Source organism: Arachis duranensis, chromosome 1, assembly GCF_000817695.3.
Source record: "Arachis duranensis cultivar V14167 chromosome 1, aradu.V14167.gnm2.J7QH, whole genome shotgun sequence".
Classification (NCBI taxonomy): Eukaryota; Viridiplantae; Streptophyta; class Magnoliopsida; order Fabales; family Fabaceae; genus Arachis; species Arachis duranensis.
Window position 1 is genome coordinate 99,616,498 of NC_029772.3, and position 16,108 is coordinate 99,632,605.

The 16,108-nt window shown below is 31.2% G+C and overlaps 1 protein-coding gene across 1 annotated transcript; it reads left to right on the plus strand.

The window, feature by feature from the left end:
• Nucleotides 1-5,053: 5,053 nt before the first annotated feature.
• Nucleotides 5,054-10,579, plus strand: LOC107470264 (CBL-interacting serine/threonine-protein kinase 1). Its single transcript, XM_016089660.3, has 12 exons — nucleotides 5,054-5,576; nucleotides 5,652-5,714; nucleotides 7,931-8,002; nucleotides 8,478-8,585; nucleotides 8,702-8,782; nucleotides 8,879-9,058; nucleotides 9,152-9,364; nucleotides 9,496-9,603; nucleotides 9,712-9,828; nucleotides 9,942-10,004; nucleotides 10,124-10,198; nucleotides 10,293-10,579. Exons 1-12 carry the CDS (start codon nucleotides 5,370-5,372, stop codon nucleotides 10,362-10,364), a joined length of 1,359 nt encoding a protein of 452 aa, XP_015945146.1. The 5' UTR covers nucleotides 5,054-5,369; the 3' UTR covers nucleotides 10,365-10,579.
• The last annotated feature ends 5,529 nt before the right edge of the window (nucleotides 10,580-16,108 follow it).

Genomic DNA, 16,108 nt, shown 5'->3' on the forward strand with positions numbered 1-16,108 from the left:
TGAGGAATTTTTTAGTATCTAGATTTGGAGCTCTCCCCCAAGCCTCTCGAAAAAATCCAACAATGGCCTCTTCTACTTCATCCAAGTCGTCTAGGCCATATTTTTCTACGGAAGAGGCCTCCGACCATTACAGAGGAAATCGGGGCTGGCTGTTCTCTTTCAAGAAAAAAGGATGATGGCCTTCTACGGCCTGGACCATGAAGAAAAAGTTTTTGAAGTCGTTAAAGGACTCGTCAAAGATGAAAAAAACTTTCCGACCTTGGATAGCCCGAAAAAACACCCACTGCTATTTGTTTTGTTTATTGGAAGCACTGAAGGGTTTAGTCAAGTGGAAGAGATAGAAAAAGATTTTTAAAGAGGTCGAAAAATCAAGCTCTTGGCTGACAAGTTGGTAGATCCTCATAAAATCCCAAGAATTAGGATGAAGTTGAGTAGGGGCAACTCGGCAGTGGGACAAAACGTCCATTTCAAAATCAGAAGAAGGAAGGAAAATCCCCAAACGGGTGAAAAGACAGTTGTACATGAAGAAAAAATGAGAATCAGAATCAGCAACCCTCCCACAGCAAACCCAGTCCTCAGGATTCGTGGCCACTAATTCATACTTGGGCTCGTCAGCCTCAAGACTACAAATTCTATGATGGGTGCGAAGCTCGGTTATGAAGTCAGTATCCACTAAAGTTTTCTCAATAAGCACAGAATCATCTACCCATCTCAAGAGGGTCTTGGCAATAAGAGAGTGTATATAAAAGCAATAAAACCTACAAAAAAAAAAATAAAATCATCCTAAAACAGAGCTCCCAAAGACAAGACAGTTTCTTCCGAAAGCAAATAAGAAAAAGAATCACCAGGCGGCAACAGAAACGATTTCTAATGAACATGCAAAAATTCTAAAGCCTAGCATTCCAAATAAAGTAGCGGTAAAAGCATGAAATTTTTCCCAAACACACAAGCGCATCAAGCAAAAATAAAGAAAGTACTACACAAACGACAGAGAAAGATGAAGAAGAACCAATTTTCTTTATAGGACCAAAAGAGAAACAATCTCGACGAAAGGAGTTTCTGAGCAAAGAAGTAAGAAAGCAGGGAGAAAACTTCAAAGAGAAGACGAAAGAAAACAAAAAAAGAAAAGGGAAAAGTATTTATAACAGACCAGGGGCATAACAGTAAAACAACGTGATCATTAAAGAAACACACCGTTTGCAATGTAACTGTCCCCACATATAAATATAGAATCCCAAACGGATGCGACGTTTGATTAGACGCAACGGTTGAGGAATTCAAAATCACGTCGGTTTCAAACTAAAAATCACGTCATTTTTCGACTCTAATAAACCCGAGTCCAATCAAATACTCGAATCCGACTCATGGCTAAGAAATCGTACTCGAGTAGGGGCACTGTTCATGTCCTGACCCAATATTATGACACAAGCCCAAGTAAGCCAAAATGGCACAATTCAAAGGTTGGCCTTTACCATCTATCCGACCTCCTCGAAAAGGTCGGGTTCGACATAAGCCCGTCCCTAAAGAGGTCGGGCTCAGCATGAGCTGGCAGATAACACTTATTTAAATAAGTAACTGCCCCCTTAAAATCTCTCATCCACTTCTAGAAGAGATATCTCAACAACCCTGAAATAAAGGGACGGTTATCCACCTTCAGAAGTGGAACTACTCCAACGGTGGTTATTGGATCATCACCTATAAATACACTGACACACTCAGGTAAAACTAAGTTCCAATACACTCTAAACCTGCTTAACCCCTTGCTAAGTTAGGTATCAGAGTATCTTTGTAGGTATCACCCCCCATTCCTTCAAACACACAACTTCGACGGCGGCTCCCGAACGCGAACAAGTCGGAGACCACCTTCCTCTAACGTTTGGGTCAATCCTTCAAACCCAATTCACCTATCTCAGGTTATTCCGTAACATAAACATAGGATTATAAAATAAGACTAAATTGAATGATAATTAATTTATTATTTTATAATTTTTTATTTTAGAATATTTTTTATATATTTTTTAATTTTTCACAGTATTTTTTAGTCTCACAGGTTAATGACTAATATATCATGAATCAAAATTTTATTTAAGAGTTTGTCGTTCACTAATAAATTACTACATGCACAAAGGCCAGATTTTTTTCTCCGAGACTTGCTTAAGCAGACTAATAGACTAATTACTAGACCAACACAACTTAATTATTTTTCTATAAAAAGATGATATATAAAAAATAATAAGAAATAAACCACCAAAAATGCACCGAATAATTTTGTCCCTGAAAAAAATACACTCAAATTTTTGTTATCGATAAAAATACCCTTAAATAATTTTAAAAAATGACAAAAATGTCCAATATAAAATATGTGTTCTCAAAAAATGCTTTAGAGATTGAATCTTGATACGATTTTTTGCAAGCATTATTAGAAAAATGATATATTTTTATCATTAAAATTTGATGATTTTTCGCTAAATATATATTTTTTGTAATTTTTTTTGTCAACAATCAATAATATTTTTAACAAATAAAATAAAAATAGAGATCAAATTTTTATCTTTTTTTGTGTGTATTTTTTAAATATTTATCTAAATATTTCTATAAAATTTTAGATCAAATGAATAAATAATTTGTCGCATATAAAAGTAGTTTGTCACTTTAAAAAAATAATTTTTTAAAATATTTTTGTTATATTTTTAAATTATTTAAAAATATTTTTATCAATAATAAATTTTGAATGCAGACAAAATTATTTAAGTGTATTTTTAATAATTTATCCATAAAAATTATTATGTCCTACCGTTGAAAAAAAAAAAAAGGCTGGCCCATGCCAACATGGAGAGGGAGAGATGGTTGGGTTATTTTCATGAATCATGATACAAAAATACAAGTATATATCTCGTCAATGTTTTTATTAATTATTGTGGCTCAGTTTTGGTCTTTTCTAATAGGGAAACCATTAACCAATAATCTTTCATAAACCAATTATTTACGCTCACACCGAATTAAGAGAATAAACTTATTTTACAAAAAAATTAAAAATCAAATATAATATATATACTATTTTACCTATTTTTAATATATAATTTACATTTTAAAACATTATTAATTAATAATTATTTTTTATATATATAATATAATTATTTGTTTAAAGAATTTAATTTTAATATTTATACACTCATTCAACACGTAAAACCGTAATGTTACATTTTTTTTAGAAAAGATTTAGAGAACCAACTAATTGTATAGTCAACTACAACTAACTAAAAAAAAATGTCAAGTAAAAAAAAAGCTCCCAAAAAAGAGTTAACTCCAATTTTATCCTAACCACACAATACACTGTAAAAAAAACCACACAAACCTTAATTCCTCTCACCTTATCCACGTGTGCGTCCTTGTCATTTTCGTCGACCACCGCTGCAGTGGTACACCGCCCTCTTTTTGCCAATGCAGTGCCGTCGATCATTGCAACATTTTCTCTCTTGCGAACGCAGTGCCGCCAACCATCGCTAGAGGAACGCAACGCCATCAAGCATTGCTACTGTCCTCCCCTCACGAACGCAGCTTTGTCGATCACTGCTGCAGCTCCTCTTTTGCGAATGCAGCGTTGTAGATCATCGCGCAGTCTTTTCTTTTCGAACACAACAACTTCCATCTTAAATATCGTATCCCGCCACATTCAAACAAAGCAAATGTCACTTTTCTTTTTTTTCTTCTTTATTTTGGACGATTCTTTTTAATAATTTTTCTTGATTTTATAGGATTCTTTTTATTGGTTTTGTATGGTTCTTTTTTTTTAATTTTCGGATGTTTCTTCTTCTTTTTTATTTTGGATAATTTATTTACTAGTTTTAGGGTGTGCATGATTCGACTCGACCTGAAGACCCAGTCTGGCCCCGAACACTTTAGGGGCTAAGTTGGTGTGATTTCATCGAGTTTAAGGCCGGATAAGGGTCTCAAAAATAGACCCGGTCATTATTTCGAGTCGGGTCCAGGTCATGGCTCGAGTCACCTGAACTCGGCCCAGTGGCCCGGTCATCATACACAATTAATATTTTGTATTATTAGTGATGGATGATGACTATTCTTATGTGGAATTTAAGTATTGTAAACATTAATATTTTGTGTTATTAGTTATTATAAGACTATAAGTTAATGTTTTATGTTTAAAATGCATAAGATTTTAGATTAATGCATAATATTGTGTTATTTGTATTGATTTGAATATTTGGTGTTATTAGACAATATTAGTATTGATTATGGTTATGTTTTATTTTTAGAGAAGAGTTGGTTCTTGTTATATTTTTCTAAGTGAATTTTACCATGCCAAATAATGGTTGAAGTCTTGGAAATTTGAATATTTTTACATGCTAACTTATAAGAAGGTATCAAGGTAATGTAATGTTAACGGTCCGATTTTCATCGAATTTTTACCAGGTATATTTATAGCCCGAAAGTGTATAGATTTCATCGGGTTTAGGATCGGGTTCCGGTCTAATAAATAGGCCCATATATATTTTCGGGTCGGGTCTGAATCACACCAAATCCAGTTTCGCCCGACCCATGCACACCCCTAACTAGTTTAATGTTTCTTTCACATAAATTTCGAGTGTTTCTTTTTTAATATTTTGAATGTTTCTATTTTATGTTTTAGATAATTTTTTAATAGTTTTAGACGTTTCTTGTTTAGTTTTTAAATTTTTTAAATATTTTTCTGTACGTTTTGGATATTTTTTATAATAAATTTTAAAAGATAAAGTCTAGGGGGCCAACAATTTTATTGTATTTTAATATGTAACTAACAGAAAAAGGTGAGCCGATGAAATCTCACACCATCAAATCATTATTGATGACTAATTAATTGCTACCAATCACAAATATTGCTGTCCTAGCATTGCTCAATTTAAAATAAGTCTTAACATTTTTAAAATAAATTTACGTTTCTTCTAAAAACAATTTAAAAAAAATTATTAATTAGCCGCGTCAGTGATTGGTTACCCAGCAGAAGAGTTTCTTTACGCATTGAACAAGTAGTAGTTATATAAAGGCACTTGGCTCAAAACATCAAAAAGGGAAGAAGAGTGTTTCCATTCTTCACACACACATATGTTCCAATCCTGTTTCGCCATTTTGCTGGCTTCATATCTTCACACCTCCGTTTAATTTTTCCACATTCGGAGGCTATTTATTTATTCTTCTCTTCGCGTTTCCCTTCTTTGTTTTGACCTGAACCTTTTCAGTTTTAGTTTCAGTTTCGGTTTTAGTTTCAGTTTCCGCAGCATTTGGTGGTGTTAGTTACAAACAAAAATTTGAATTGCCACTGCACGATTCGTTGCATCTGATTCTGTTATTCATCGGGGTTTGGTGAATTGGGAATGGTGATTTTGAGTCTTGGGAGGAGGGGGAATGAAAGAAGTGAGGAAGGGAAGGGAAGGCAACTTGGGAAATACGAGTTGGGAAGGACGTTAGGCGAGGGCAATTTCGGAAAAGTCAAGTTTGCAAGGGATACTCATTCTGGACATCCTTTTGCAGTTAAGATCCTTGACAAGAACAAGATCACCACCCTTAACGTCTCTGATCAGGTTATTTACTTAATTTCTTATCCTTTTTTTTGGAATTCATATAAGTTATCTAATACGTGCAAAAAAAATTTGCAGATAAAGAGGGAAATTGCCACACTCAAACTACTCAAGCATCCAAATGTTGTTAGATTATTCGAGGTACACAAAAAGAGAAAAAATTGCGAATCTTATCTAATTGAGCTTAATTTTCGTAATTAGGAGTACTTAATTTAATTTGGCTTTTAAAATCCGTACTCTGCACTTTGCAAAAAAATTGTGAAAACACTAAGCAGTAATGATGTTTCGCAGTTTCGCTGAGAATTCCTTGTTTGGAATTTAGTTCCCATTTCCTGATCCTATTTTTGGAATTTAGGATCGAAACACTACAGAATAATTCTGTAGGATATTGGTATGGATAAAAGGTATTGTTAGTGTTAGTGTTAGTATTAGTTCCGTTTCCGTAAATTGAAGAGAACCAGATTCTCCACTGAGAATAGGCCAACCCAGAATCACTCTAACATCGCAGCATCTTCCGGAACATCCAAATTTACACGTTCAACCCAAACCCACCCTCATTTGCATTTACTTTCCTTTTTCATATTAGTTTTTTTGGTAGTTACGACACGTTGTACACGTCATCTGTCGTTATGTAAAGAGATAAAATCGTTTTTTTCTTTTAATTTTTCATGGTTCAACCTTAATCGCTAGAGTTGGTGGCTGTATTTTTTTAATTAAATAAATCTTAATTTGTTATTTATTATATTTTATTAATAATTTAGATGTAAAGTTTAAGTATTAGCCTATTAGGATTTAATATTTATAGTTTAAAATTTAGAATTTAGAAAACACTAAATTCTTTATTTTCTCCTAAATGTATTATCCTTTTGTCTTTTATCATATCGCAATAAAATAATATCCACTATTATCTAATTATCTAAAGTAAGTTCAATCTCGTTCTTGATAACAAAAATTGATCTAACATTGAAAAGCGACAAATTTGTATTTGTCATTTTGAGATCTGAAAGACGCCTTTGTTTTCTGTAGTTGGATTGAAATTTTAACTTGGAACATTTGTTAATAGAGCATAATATAACTTACTTTTTGGTTTTCTCTTCAAATAGCATTGTTTATTAAATATTGGATATGTGACCCTAAACTAATTAATGGCTCTTCATGAACTTAAAAACGTAAAATTGCTACCTAGAAACGTTAGAATGATTGATTGATACATTCATTTGCCTCCTTTTCCGCATAAAAACAGTTATACACAGTAAACCAGTGGGTTCTACCACAATGAAATTCACACCCTTTCCTCTCTCCATGGGAAAAATATCACTTTCATATTATTAATTAATTAATTAAAGATAAGGTATTGATTCATTATTGATACATAGAAATCCATTTTCAGTGCCTTTCGTTGTAGGTTATTTATCCTGATTTTTTGTGTGGATGCACGTTCACTAGGTGTCCACTATTTTATTATTGCCGGTTTCAATGGTGGATTTGTCTTGCATTGGTTTGGAGAATATGGGTTTGTTTCATAGTAATATTTTTAACGTGGCAGTTTGGATTAGTAGCCAACCCATTTCCAGATTTTGATTTCTCAGCATGTGTTATGAATGGACGGTTGCTTGACCTATTAAAAAATCTACTTTATTTTATTTTATTGTCTTGAGGTCATGAGGGGGTGAGAATTTATATATTAATTTTAGAGCAAGTTACTTGGTCCAATCAAACCACGTTAGGAATTCCACTTTGCTTCATTTTAATATAAACTTTGTATTTGTATTGTGTTACACCTTTGCACGTCATGCTCTAGTGTTGCAATTCCTTGTGAGGTTCGGAGTAATAATTTTCCTATTTATTCTTGCTTGGACTGCACCTCATAATCATTTTTATCCGGTAAAGCCATTGACTAATTCATATAGCATATGTTATAGATGCTTAAATATTTGGATTGCGTTACTTCTTTAAGTCTTAACTCTTAACCTTAACTTTTCTCAATTAACATTTCAAATTCCAAGATTGTTGGTGGGGTCCACGCATTAATAATTGAATATCATGTTCATGTGGTTGTGTGTTTATCCATCTGGCATCTTTTATCCTTATGTACACATAGATAATTAACTTGTAACTATAATTAAATATTAAATTATATATGTTGGACTTGAATGGGCCTCCATTGCATTAATTAATCATGACTATGCTATAAGGGATATGTGATCATGTAGTGGCCCCATAGCATAAGTAATAATAATACTAAAAATAAATGGACAAAGCCTCAAAGTAATCTATTGGATTTACAACTTGCAATTGCAGCTTGCATTTGTATCATTGATTGGTGTTTCTGATTATCATATATTCTAATTATGCAGGTCTTGGCCAGCAAAACAAAAATCTATATGGTACTTGAGTATGTGACAGGAGGGGAGTTATTTGACAAAATTGTAAGGATTCAATAATAACTTGTCATTCACATTCCTTGATCTATATGAATTGAAGAGCGTGCTAAAACTACCTCAAGAGGATTTTGATTAAAGAATTTGAACATAAAAAACGTTAATTCAACCAACATCTAGCTTATTAATGTGTTAACTTTTTCTTTATGTATTTCTTTATTAATTAAGGGGAATCTTAGAGTAACAGTTGAGTTATCTCTTTGATCTCAAGATCAAGATCATGGTTTTAAGCCGTGAAACCAGCCACTGATGTAATTATCAGGTTAGGCTGCGTACATTATACCTTTTGGGTGCGGCTCTTTTCCAAATCCTGCGTTAACGTAGGATACTTGCGCATTGGGCTGGCCATTCTTTCTTAATCTTGAATTTGAGTCTTGTAAATAGTAAACAAAAAAGTACATATATTAAGAGATGCCAAACAAAATCATAAAGTTACTAATCTATGAGCTTCCTTCATTCACAGGCATCCAAGGGTAAACTTTCTGAAACTGAAGGTAGGAAGTTGTTCCAACAGTTGATTGATGGTGTGAGCTATTGCCACAATAAAGGTGTCTTCCACAGGGATCTCAAGGTTCTTTCTCAACCATCTTTATAACTGTTAGAATACTTATTGAGCTTACATTGAAACTGCATTACTTACTGCTCAGTTTTCTTTCATTTTATTTAATTGAATCTGTTTCCTTGCAGCTTGAGAATGTACTAGTGGATGACAAAGGAAACATTAAGATAACTGATTTTGGTCTTAGTGCTTTACCCCAACATTTCAGGGTAAGATATTTTATGAACCACACCTCATTACAAAGTGTATTAATATGGTTATTTTTATTAACTTTGTGGATAACATATTTCTATGAAAAATTCCAGGGAGATGGATTATTGCATACAACTTGTGGAAGTCCTAATTACGTCGCGCCGGAGATTCTTGCTAATAGGGGCTACAGTGGTGCAACATCAGATGCATGGTCTTGTGGTGTGATCTTGTATGTAATTCTAACAGGATACCTCCCATTTGATGACAGAAATCTTGCAGTTCTTTACCAAAAGGTATTCAAATGATGATTCTTATGTTATCTTCTTAATAACGGTTATCATAAAGTTATATAAATTAATTCTTGATTATTTTCTGAGCGATCACAGATTTTGAAAGGAGATGTTCAGATACCAAAATGGCTTTCAGCCGGTGCCCAAAACATGATAAAAAAGATTCTTGATCCCAACCCTGAAACCCGAATAACAATGGCTGCGATCAAAGAAGATCCATGGTTCAAACAAGGATATGCTCCGGCAACTCATGAGGATGAGGAAGAGGACATATATATTGACAATGAAGCCTTTGCCATGAATGAAGTGGTATACTTTTGAACTTTCAGAGGTCTGGAAACTTTACAGGCATCTGTGCTTGGTGCCACTTCTTCCAGCCTCCTTACCTTTTCTTTCATTCTTTATTTTGTTGTAATCGAAAACTACTCTCTTGGTAATAGCAACTAGACGCAGAGCAAAGGAGTCCACAATCACCAACTCTTATCAACGCATTTCAGTTGATTGGGATGTCGTCATGCCTCGACCTCTCTGGATTTTTTGAGAAAGAGGTGTGAGAATCGAAGTTATCAACGATTACATTGCACATTTCAAACATAATTTTCTGTATCTCTGGACATTCTTGTTGTCTTTCACTTATAGTTTTCCTTGAATTTCAGGATGTCTCTGAAAGGAAGATAAGATTCACGTCCAACCTTTCGGCTAAAGATTTGGTAGAGAGGATTGAGGATATTGTGACGAAAATGGGATTTCAAGTCCAGAAGAAAAATGGCAAAGTTGGTATCATTTTGCTTATATATTTGTTAAAGCTGCTTCTATTTCCAACAAACTCGCAAATAAAATAAATATTAAGAGTGGCTAACAAGTAATTTTAATTTCAATATTTCAGTTGAAAGTTATACAAGAGAACAAAACACACAAAACCCTTAGCAGCCTCTTAGCTGCGGCAGAGGTAAATAATAATATCTACAGCAAACTTAAGCTATCTTGTACTGATAAAATTTAGAGCTTAATGTTACTCTACAAAGTTTGTTGATGCTAATAAGATTAATTTCACTTCAAATGTAACAGGTTTTTGAAATAAGCCCATCATTGTATGTTGTAGAATTAAGGAAGTCTTATGGAGATGCATCTATATATAGACAGGTACAAATCCATGCAGAAAATTACATGCACTCTTCCCCCCCAAAAAAAAATTTGAGGCTGATATGATATCCTATATTTTCTTCATGCAATGCAGTTATGCAAGAAGTTATCAAATGATTTGGGTGTTCCTCCAAGGCAAGCGTTGCTTAGCTCTGAAATGAATTAGAAGCTAAGATAATATGTAGGTTATAGCTACTTATAAGAATTCAATTGTAAAATGCATTATAGATTTATAGTTAAAGGGTTAATGAAACACAAATATGTTAATATTGTAATAGCACCAATTTTGAGCTTAGGATCGTTGAACTGCTTATGATGGCATATCTATGTAAATATCAATTTCTTAAAAAGAATGTGAAATTCAATTTCTTTTCTTTCCAATTTTCTCTTTTTAAACCAAAACTTTCACGGTCCTGCCTGTGGTAAAAATCTTACCAATTGTGTATAGTATATAACTGTATACTAATAATCAAATAAGTTATGTTCCTTTTAACTATAAAATGTAGACACTAGAATAAATAATATTAAACTAGCCATTATAGTAAAACTAGTAAATTAATACAGGGCCATATACTAACAACAATAGAAGAAATCTATGAAAAATTATCAAAACAGAAACCGAGTGTTTTCAACGTATAAGCACTATCACTCCCAAGGCAAATAAGTATTTGAGTAACTTGTCCCATGATTTTAACAAGGGTGTAATGCCAATTACTAGTTTGGTAAACATACAAAATGTGCCTACTGAATAAATTCTCGTAGTGATCCATGACATTCAATACTTTTATTATTTTAGTCTTTTAAATTTAAAATATAATGTACTAATTAGGTTGTTTTAGAGAATAAGAGAAGATAAAACTTTTTATACATTTTATAAATTCTTTTTCGTTTTACTTTGTTTAAGCACTAAAACGAAATGACACTATTTAGTCTTATGTCCAACGTAGTAAGTCATAGCCAATTTAACACTTCGTTTATTGACTCAATAAGTCAATATTAAAAAGGATCTAGGGACTAAAATAGTAAAAAACTAAAAACCGTAAATATGAGAAACCAATAAAAAAATATATACTAATAATTTATATATTGATGTTATAAAATGTTAATTAACAGCATACATGATATATAATATGTCTAATTTTTTTTGTGACTATATAATATGTCTAATTGAATATTGACAAAATATATTTACGAAAATTTATTAATTTAGTTCTTTAATTTTTCAATTACATAAATCATATTCTCATTATGATCTAACAACTAAATTGATAGATTTTCATAAATATATTTAGTCAGTATCTAATTAGACATATTAAATATCATATATATTATCTATTAATATTTTATATCATCAATCGTTGACAAAAATTATTAATAAAATGATTGAAAAATAAATATAATTAATTTTTAATTTTTGATAGGCTAATTTAATTTTAAAAAAATTTAATAATAAATTTAAAAAAAAAATTTTAAAAATTAATTTGACTATTAATCGTTAATTTATTTACTCGACAGACAAATAGTAATTCTTTCTATGGAGCTTTCGTATTCGTCTTAATGCATGCCAACTGAAAACGTATTATGTGAAGATTGATTTAAGAAACAACCAAGATAAAATAACGAAACAAAGATATTGTAGTCCAATGAATCAGACGTAACCAAGAGGCAAGCTAAGAGCTCCATTCAAACTTGGAAAAATTAAATTAATTTAATTTTGATGTACTGAGAGAATAAAATCATTTTATACGTATATTTAATTATATAATATTATATTAATAAAAATAATTATTTTTTATATTAATAACATAAATAATCATCTAAAAAATAATTATAATTATACAATTATATAAAAAATTTTTATATTGTCAATACATTAAAATTAAACTTAGATTAAATACCCTTTTATTCATACAAATAGAGCCAGCACACACAAAAAAGTTTTACATAACTCGAGCAGAAATTTTCTATATATCGGCTCATTTTTCTAGATTTCATTTAATTATATTTTGGACATAAACATAGACGTTAAGACATATATTAGAAGATAGAAATACAAAATATATATATACATATTTTATATTTGGCAAAATAAATACATAAAACATCCAAAATATTAAAAAATTTATAATATTTCTATCTTCTATTTTTTTATTATCATCACGTAGACTTTTATTCTACTATTATCTATTTTTTTTTTCCACCATCATTCATATAATCAAAAATAAATTATTCAGATATCAAAAAATTTTAATAATTTCATTAACAAATTTAATAATATTAAAAAAACAGAAATGAATAATAAAAAAAATTTTAAATTTTGTTTTAGAAAAAAATTAAAGAAAAAGGCAGAAAGAAAGAAGAATGGATAGAAAATAAAATTAAAAAAAACGATAGTTGTAGTTGTAGACTGAAGAGGAAGAGAGGCAGCAACGAGAAAAAAGCAAAGACAGTGGGAGATCTGGACCAAATAAGGAGAAGGCGTATCTAGATTAAGGGAGAGGGATAATTTTGAATATTTATTATTATATAAAATTATATTAAATTTTTTAATTTTGATAAGTGTAAGTTAATTTTAAAATTTTTTTTAAATATTTTTAAAAGTATCTCTAATTTTTAAAAGTCACAAATATAAACACATAGACTTCTTAATTTATCAAACGCAATATGAGGTATTTATACACCTCTTCAAAATATATTATCAAAATAAGTCTTAAAAAGTATAAGATGTGAGATTACATTTTATCAACAATTAAAAAAAAATTGAGAGCATCTATATTCATTATGCTGTCACTCCTTGAATGTTAGTTTGAATTGATTTTTTATTTTAAAAAAAGTATTTTTTTATTTTAAATATGTTTAGATATTACTTTTTTTAAGTATTTTTATTAAAAAAATAATTTATTTTTTCTAACAACACATTGCTTTTAAAAAAATAGAAACAAAACTACTTTTATAATTGATTATGCACGTGCGAAACCCGTGTTTACAATTTTGATAGATGCTTATTGTTGTACTTATTAAGGATTAATATTATATAATTCTTCTTCGAAAAAAGTTTAGCATATGCTATACACACAGTGATTAATAATGATTTGAAGTGATTGTTATGGTGTTTAAAAAATGATTTAACTAGTCAAAAAATTTAAAAATTAATATTTAATTTAAATATAAAATAAATTATTTTTAAATATTTAAAATTAAAAAATAAATAAATAAAAATTAAATACTAAATAATAGACACTATAAAATTAACCATGAATAATCAATGGACTAATTGTAGTTGTAGACTGGTAGCTAGGTAATAATAATAAATTTGTCTTACAAGAGGTCTTAAACATAAGTTGATCCGTCTTAAATTTGAGTTCAAAATTTAGACATTGATATTTATTTTAACTATTCATCTGATCTTTTTCTTTATACGTTCATTCTATAGATTTTAAAATACCTATGTTTTCCTTTTAAACTTTAAAATTTCTGTTCATGAACTTGCAGTTATTGTATTTGCAAATTACATAACAATTGGAGCAACTCCTTCTGTCCCATACTTCATGAAATATCTTAGAGAATATGTCTCAAAATACATTTGTTATTCAGGTTAAATAATTTAGATGTTTATGTAGCTATGGTATTATTTTCACTTCATCCTATCATAAAAGATTAACTGTTGTGACTTATTGTTGAGTCTGCAGTGAAATTTTAACTTTTAATAGATAGAAAGTAATATGAAATTGAACACTAATCATAATAATACACTAACTATAACAAAGTCAATACGAAAAAATAGGATGTGACTTAATTTTTTTTTTTTGATGATGTATCAACTACATTGTTACAGAAATATATATAGTATCATCTATGCTATAATTTTAATGAATGAAAATAAAATCCTCCTATGAAAACTCCTTATAAGTTCCTTTCTATTAAAATTCCTTGCAAATTTTATTTTACTCCCTAAGTTTGCTCTTATTTTACTTCCTAAGTTTGCTCTTAGCCTTTCTTTTATTCTCACAATTCTCCACCTCGGTCACAATTTGAAATCTACTCAAATTTTGGACGACCAAAGTATGAAATTCGTATCCCCATGCCTAACATGGAACAACATTGAGCAATTTCAAACAATGTTGGAACTTGCTTCCTGACACTACTTTAGTAATCATGTCTGCAAAATTTTTATTTGTGTGTACTTTTACAAGAGAAATGTTGCCTTTCTCTATAACATCACGCACGAAGTGATATCTTACATCAATATGCTTGGTACGAGCATGATGAACCTGACTTTTAGCCAAATGAATTGTACTTTGACTATCACAACTCAGATTCACGCAATATTGCTTCAACCCCAAATCATCTAGAAGATCTCTTAGCCACAATACCTCTTTCACTCCTTCTGCTACTGCCATGTACTCAACCTCTGTAGTAGATAGTGTCACTGTAGCTTGTAACATCGATCGCCGACTAATTGGAGCACCTTGTATTTTATATACATAACCGGTCATAGAACGTCTTCTGTCTAGATCACCAGCATAATCAGAATCAACAAAGTCACTGATTTGACATGATTTTTCACTAAAGCATAAACCTATGTCAATGGTACCCTTCAAGTACTTTAATATTCACTTGACTGATTTCCAGTGTGCCTTACTTGGATTTGCCATGAACCTACAAACAATACTGACTGCCTATGAAATATCTGGGCGTGTACACACCATAGCATACATTAGGCTACCGACTGCACTAGCATAAGGTACATTTTCCATGTAAGCCTTATCTTCTGCTGTTGTGGGAGATTGTTTACCAGAGAGCTTGAAATATGGAGCCAACGGTGTTACTACTGGCTTAGTATTTTTCATTTTGAACCTTTCAATAACACGCTCAACGTACCCTCTCTGGCTCAAGAAAAATTTTCGGCTTGATCTCTTTCTTTTAATTTCCATGCCTAATATTTTTCGTGCAACACCCAAATCTTTTATTTCAAATTCTTTACTAAGTTGAACCTTTAACCTATCTATCTCCACCTTGTTCTTAGAAGCAATAAGTATGTCATTCACATACAATAGAAGATAGATATAATCACTTCCAGAAAGGTTATGAATGTATACACAACAATCATAATTACTTCTAGAAAAACCTTGTTTTAACATAAAGGAGTCAAATCGCTTATACCACTCTCGAGGAGATTGTTTCAATCCATATAGCAATTTCTTTAAACAACATACCTGATTTTCGTTACCCTCAACCTTGAAACCCTCACGTTGATACATGTAAATTTCTTTCTCTAAGTCACCATGCAAGAAAGCTGTCTTTACATCTAGCTGTTCCAACTCAAGATCACCTTGAGCAACAAGACTCAAAAGCACCCTTATGAAAGTGTCCTTCACCACAGGAGAAAATATCTTATTGTAATCAACACCTTCTTTTTGTGTAAATCCCTTTGCTGCTAACCTAGCTTTGAATCTTGTACCATCTGACTTAATATGATCTTCTTTTTTTATACATCCATTTACAACCAATTGCAGTCTTTTCCACGGACAATGGGACCACATCCCATGTCTTGTTCTTATGAAGAGATTGCATCTCTTCCTCCATAGCGACAAACCAACTCTCTCTATCTTTGTCTTTGATAGCCTGTTTGAAGGTGACCGGCTCATCATCCTCCACTGAGAGTGCATAATCTACCAGGTTTAGCTGCCCATAATGTCTCAAAGGCTTGTCTGACCCGAACTTCTGAACAAATTTATAATTCCTCTTTGGTCTAGTAGATGCCAAAGAATCTTGCTGCTGCTGTTGTAATGCATGTGCATTTTTTTGCTGAATCTCCTCATGATCAAGTTCATCCTCTGCATCATCTCGAGTAGCATTAGGATGCTCCACCTGAAGATTATTAGGATCTATTTGTTAGTATTTAGACTC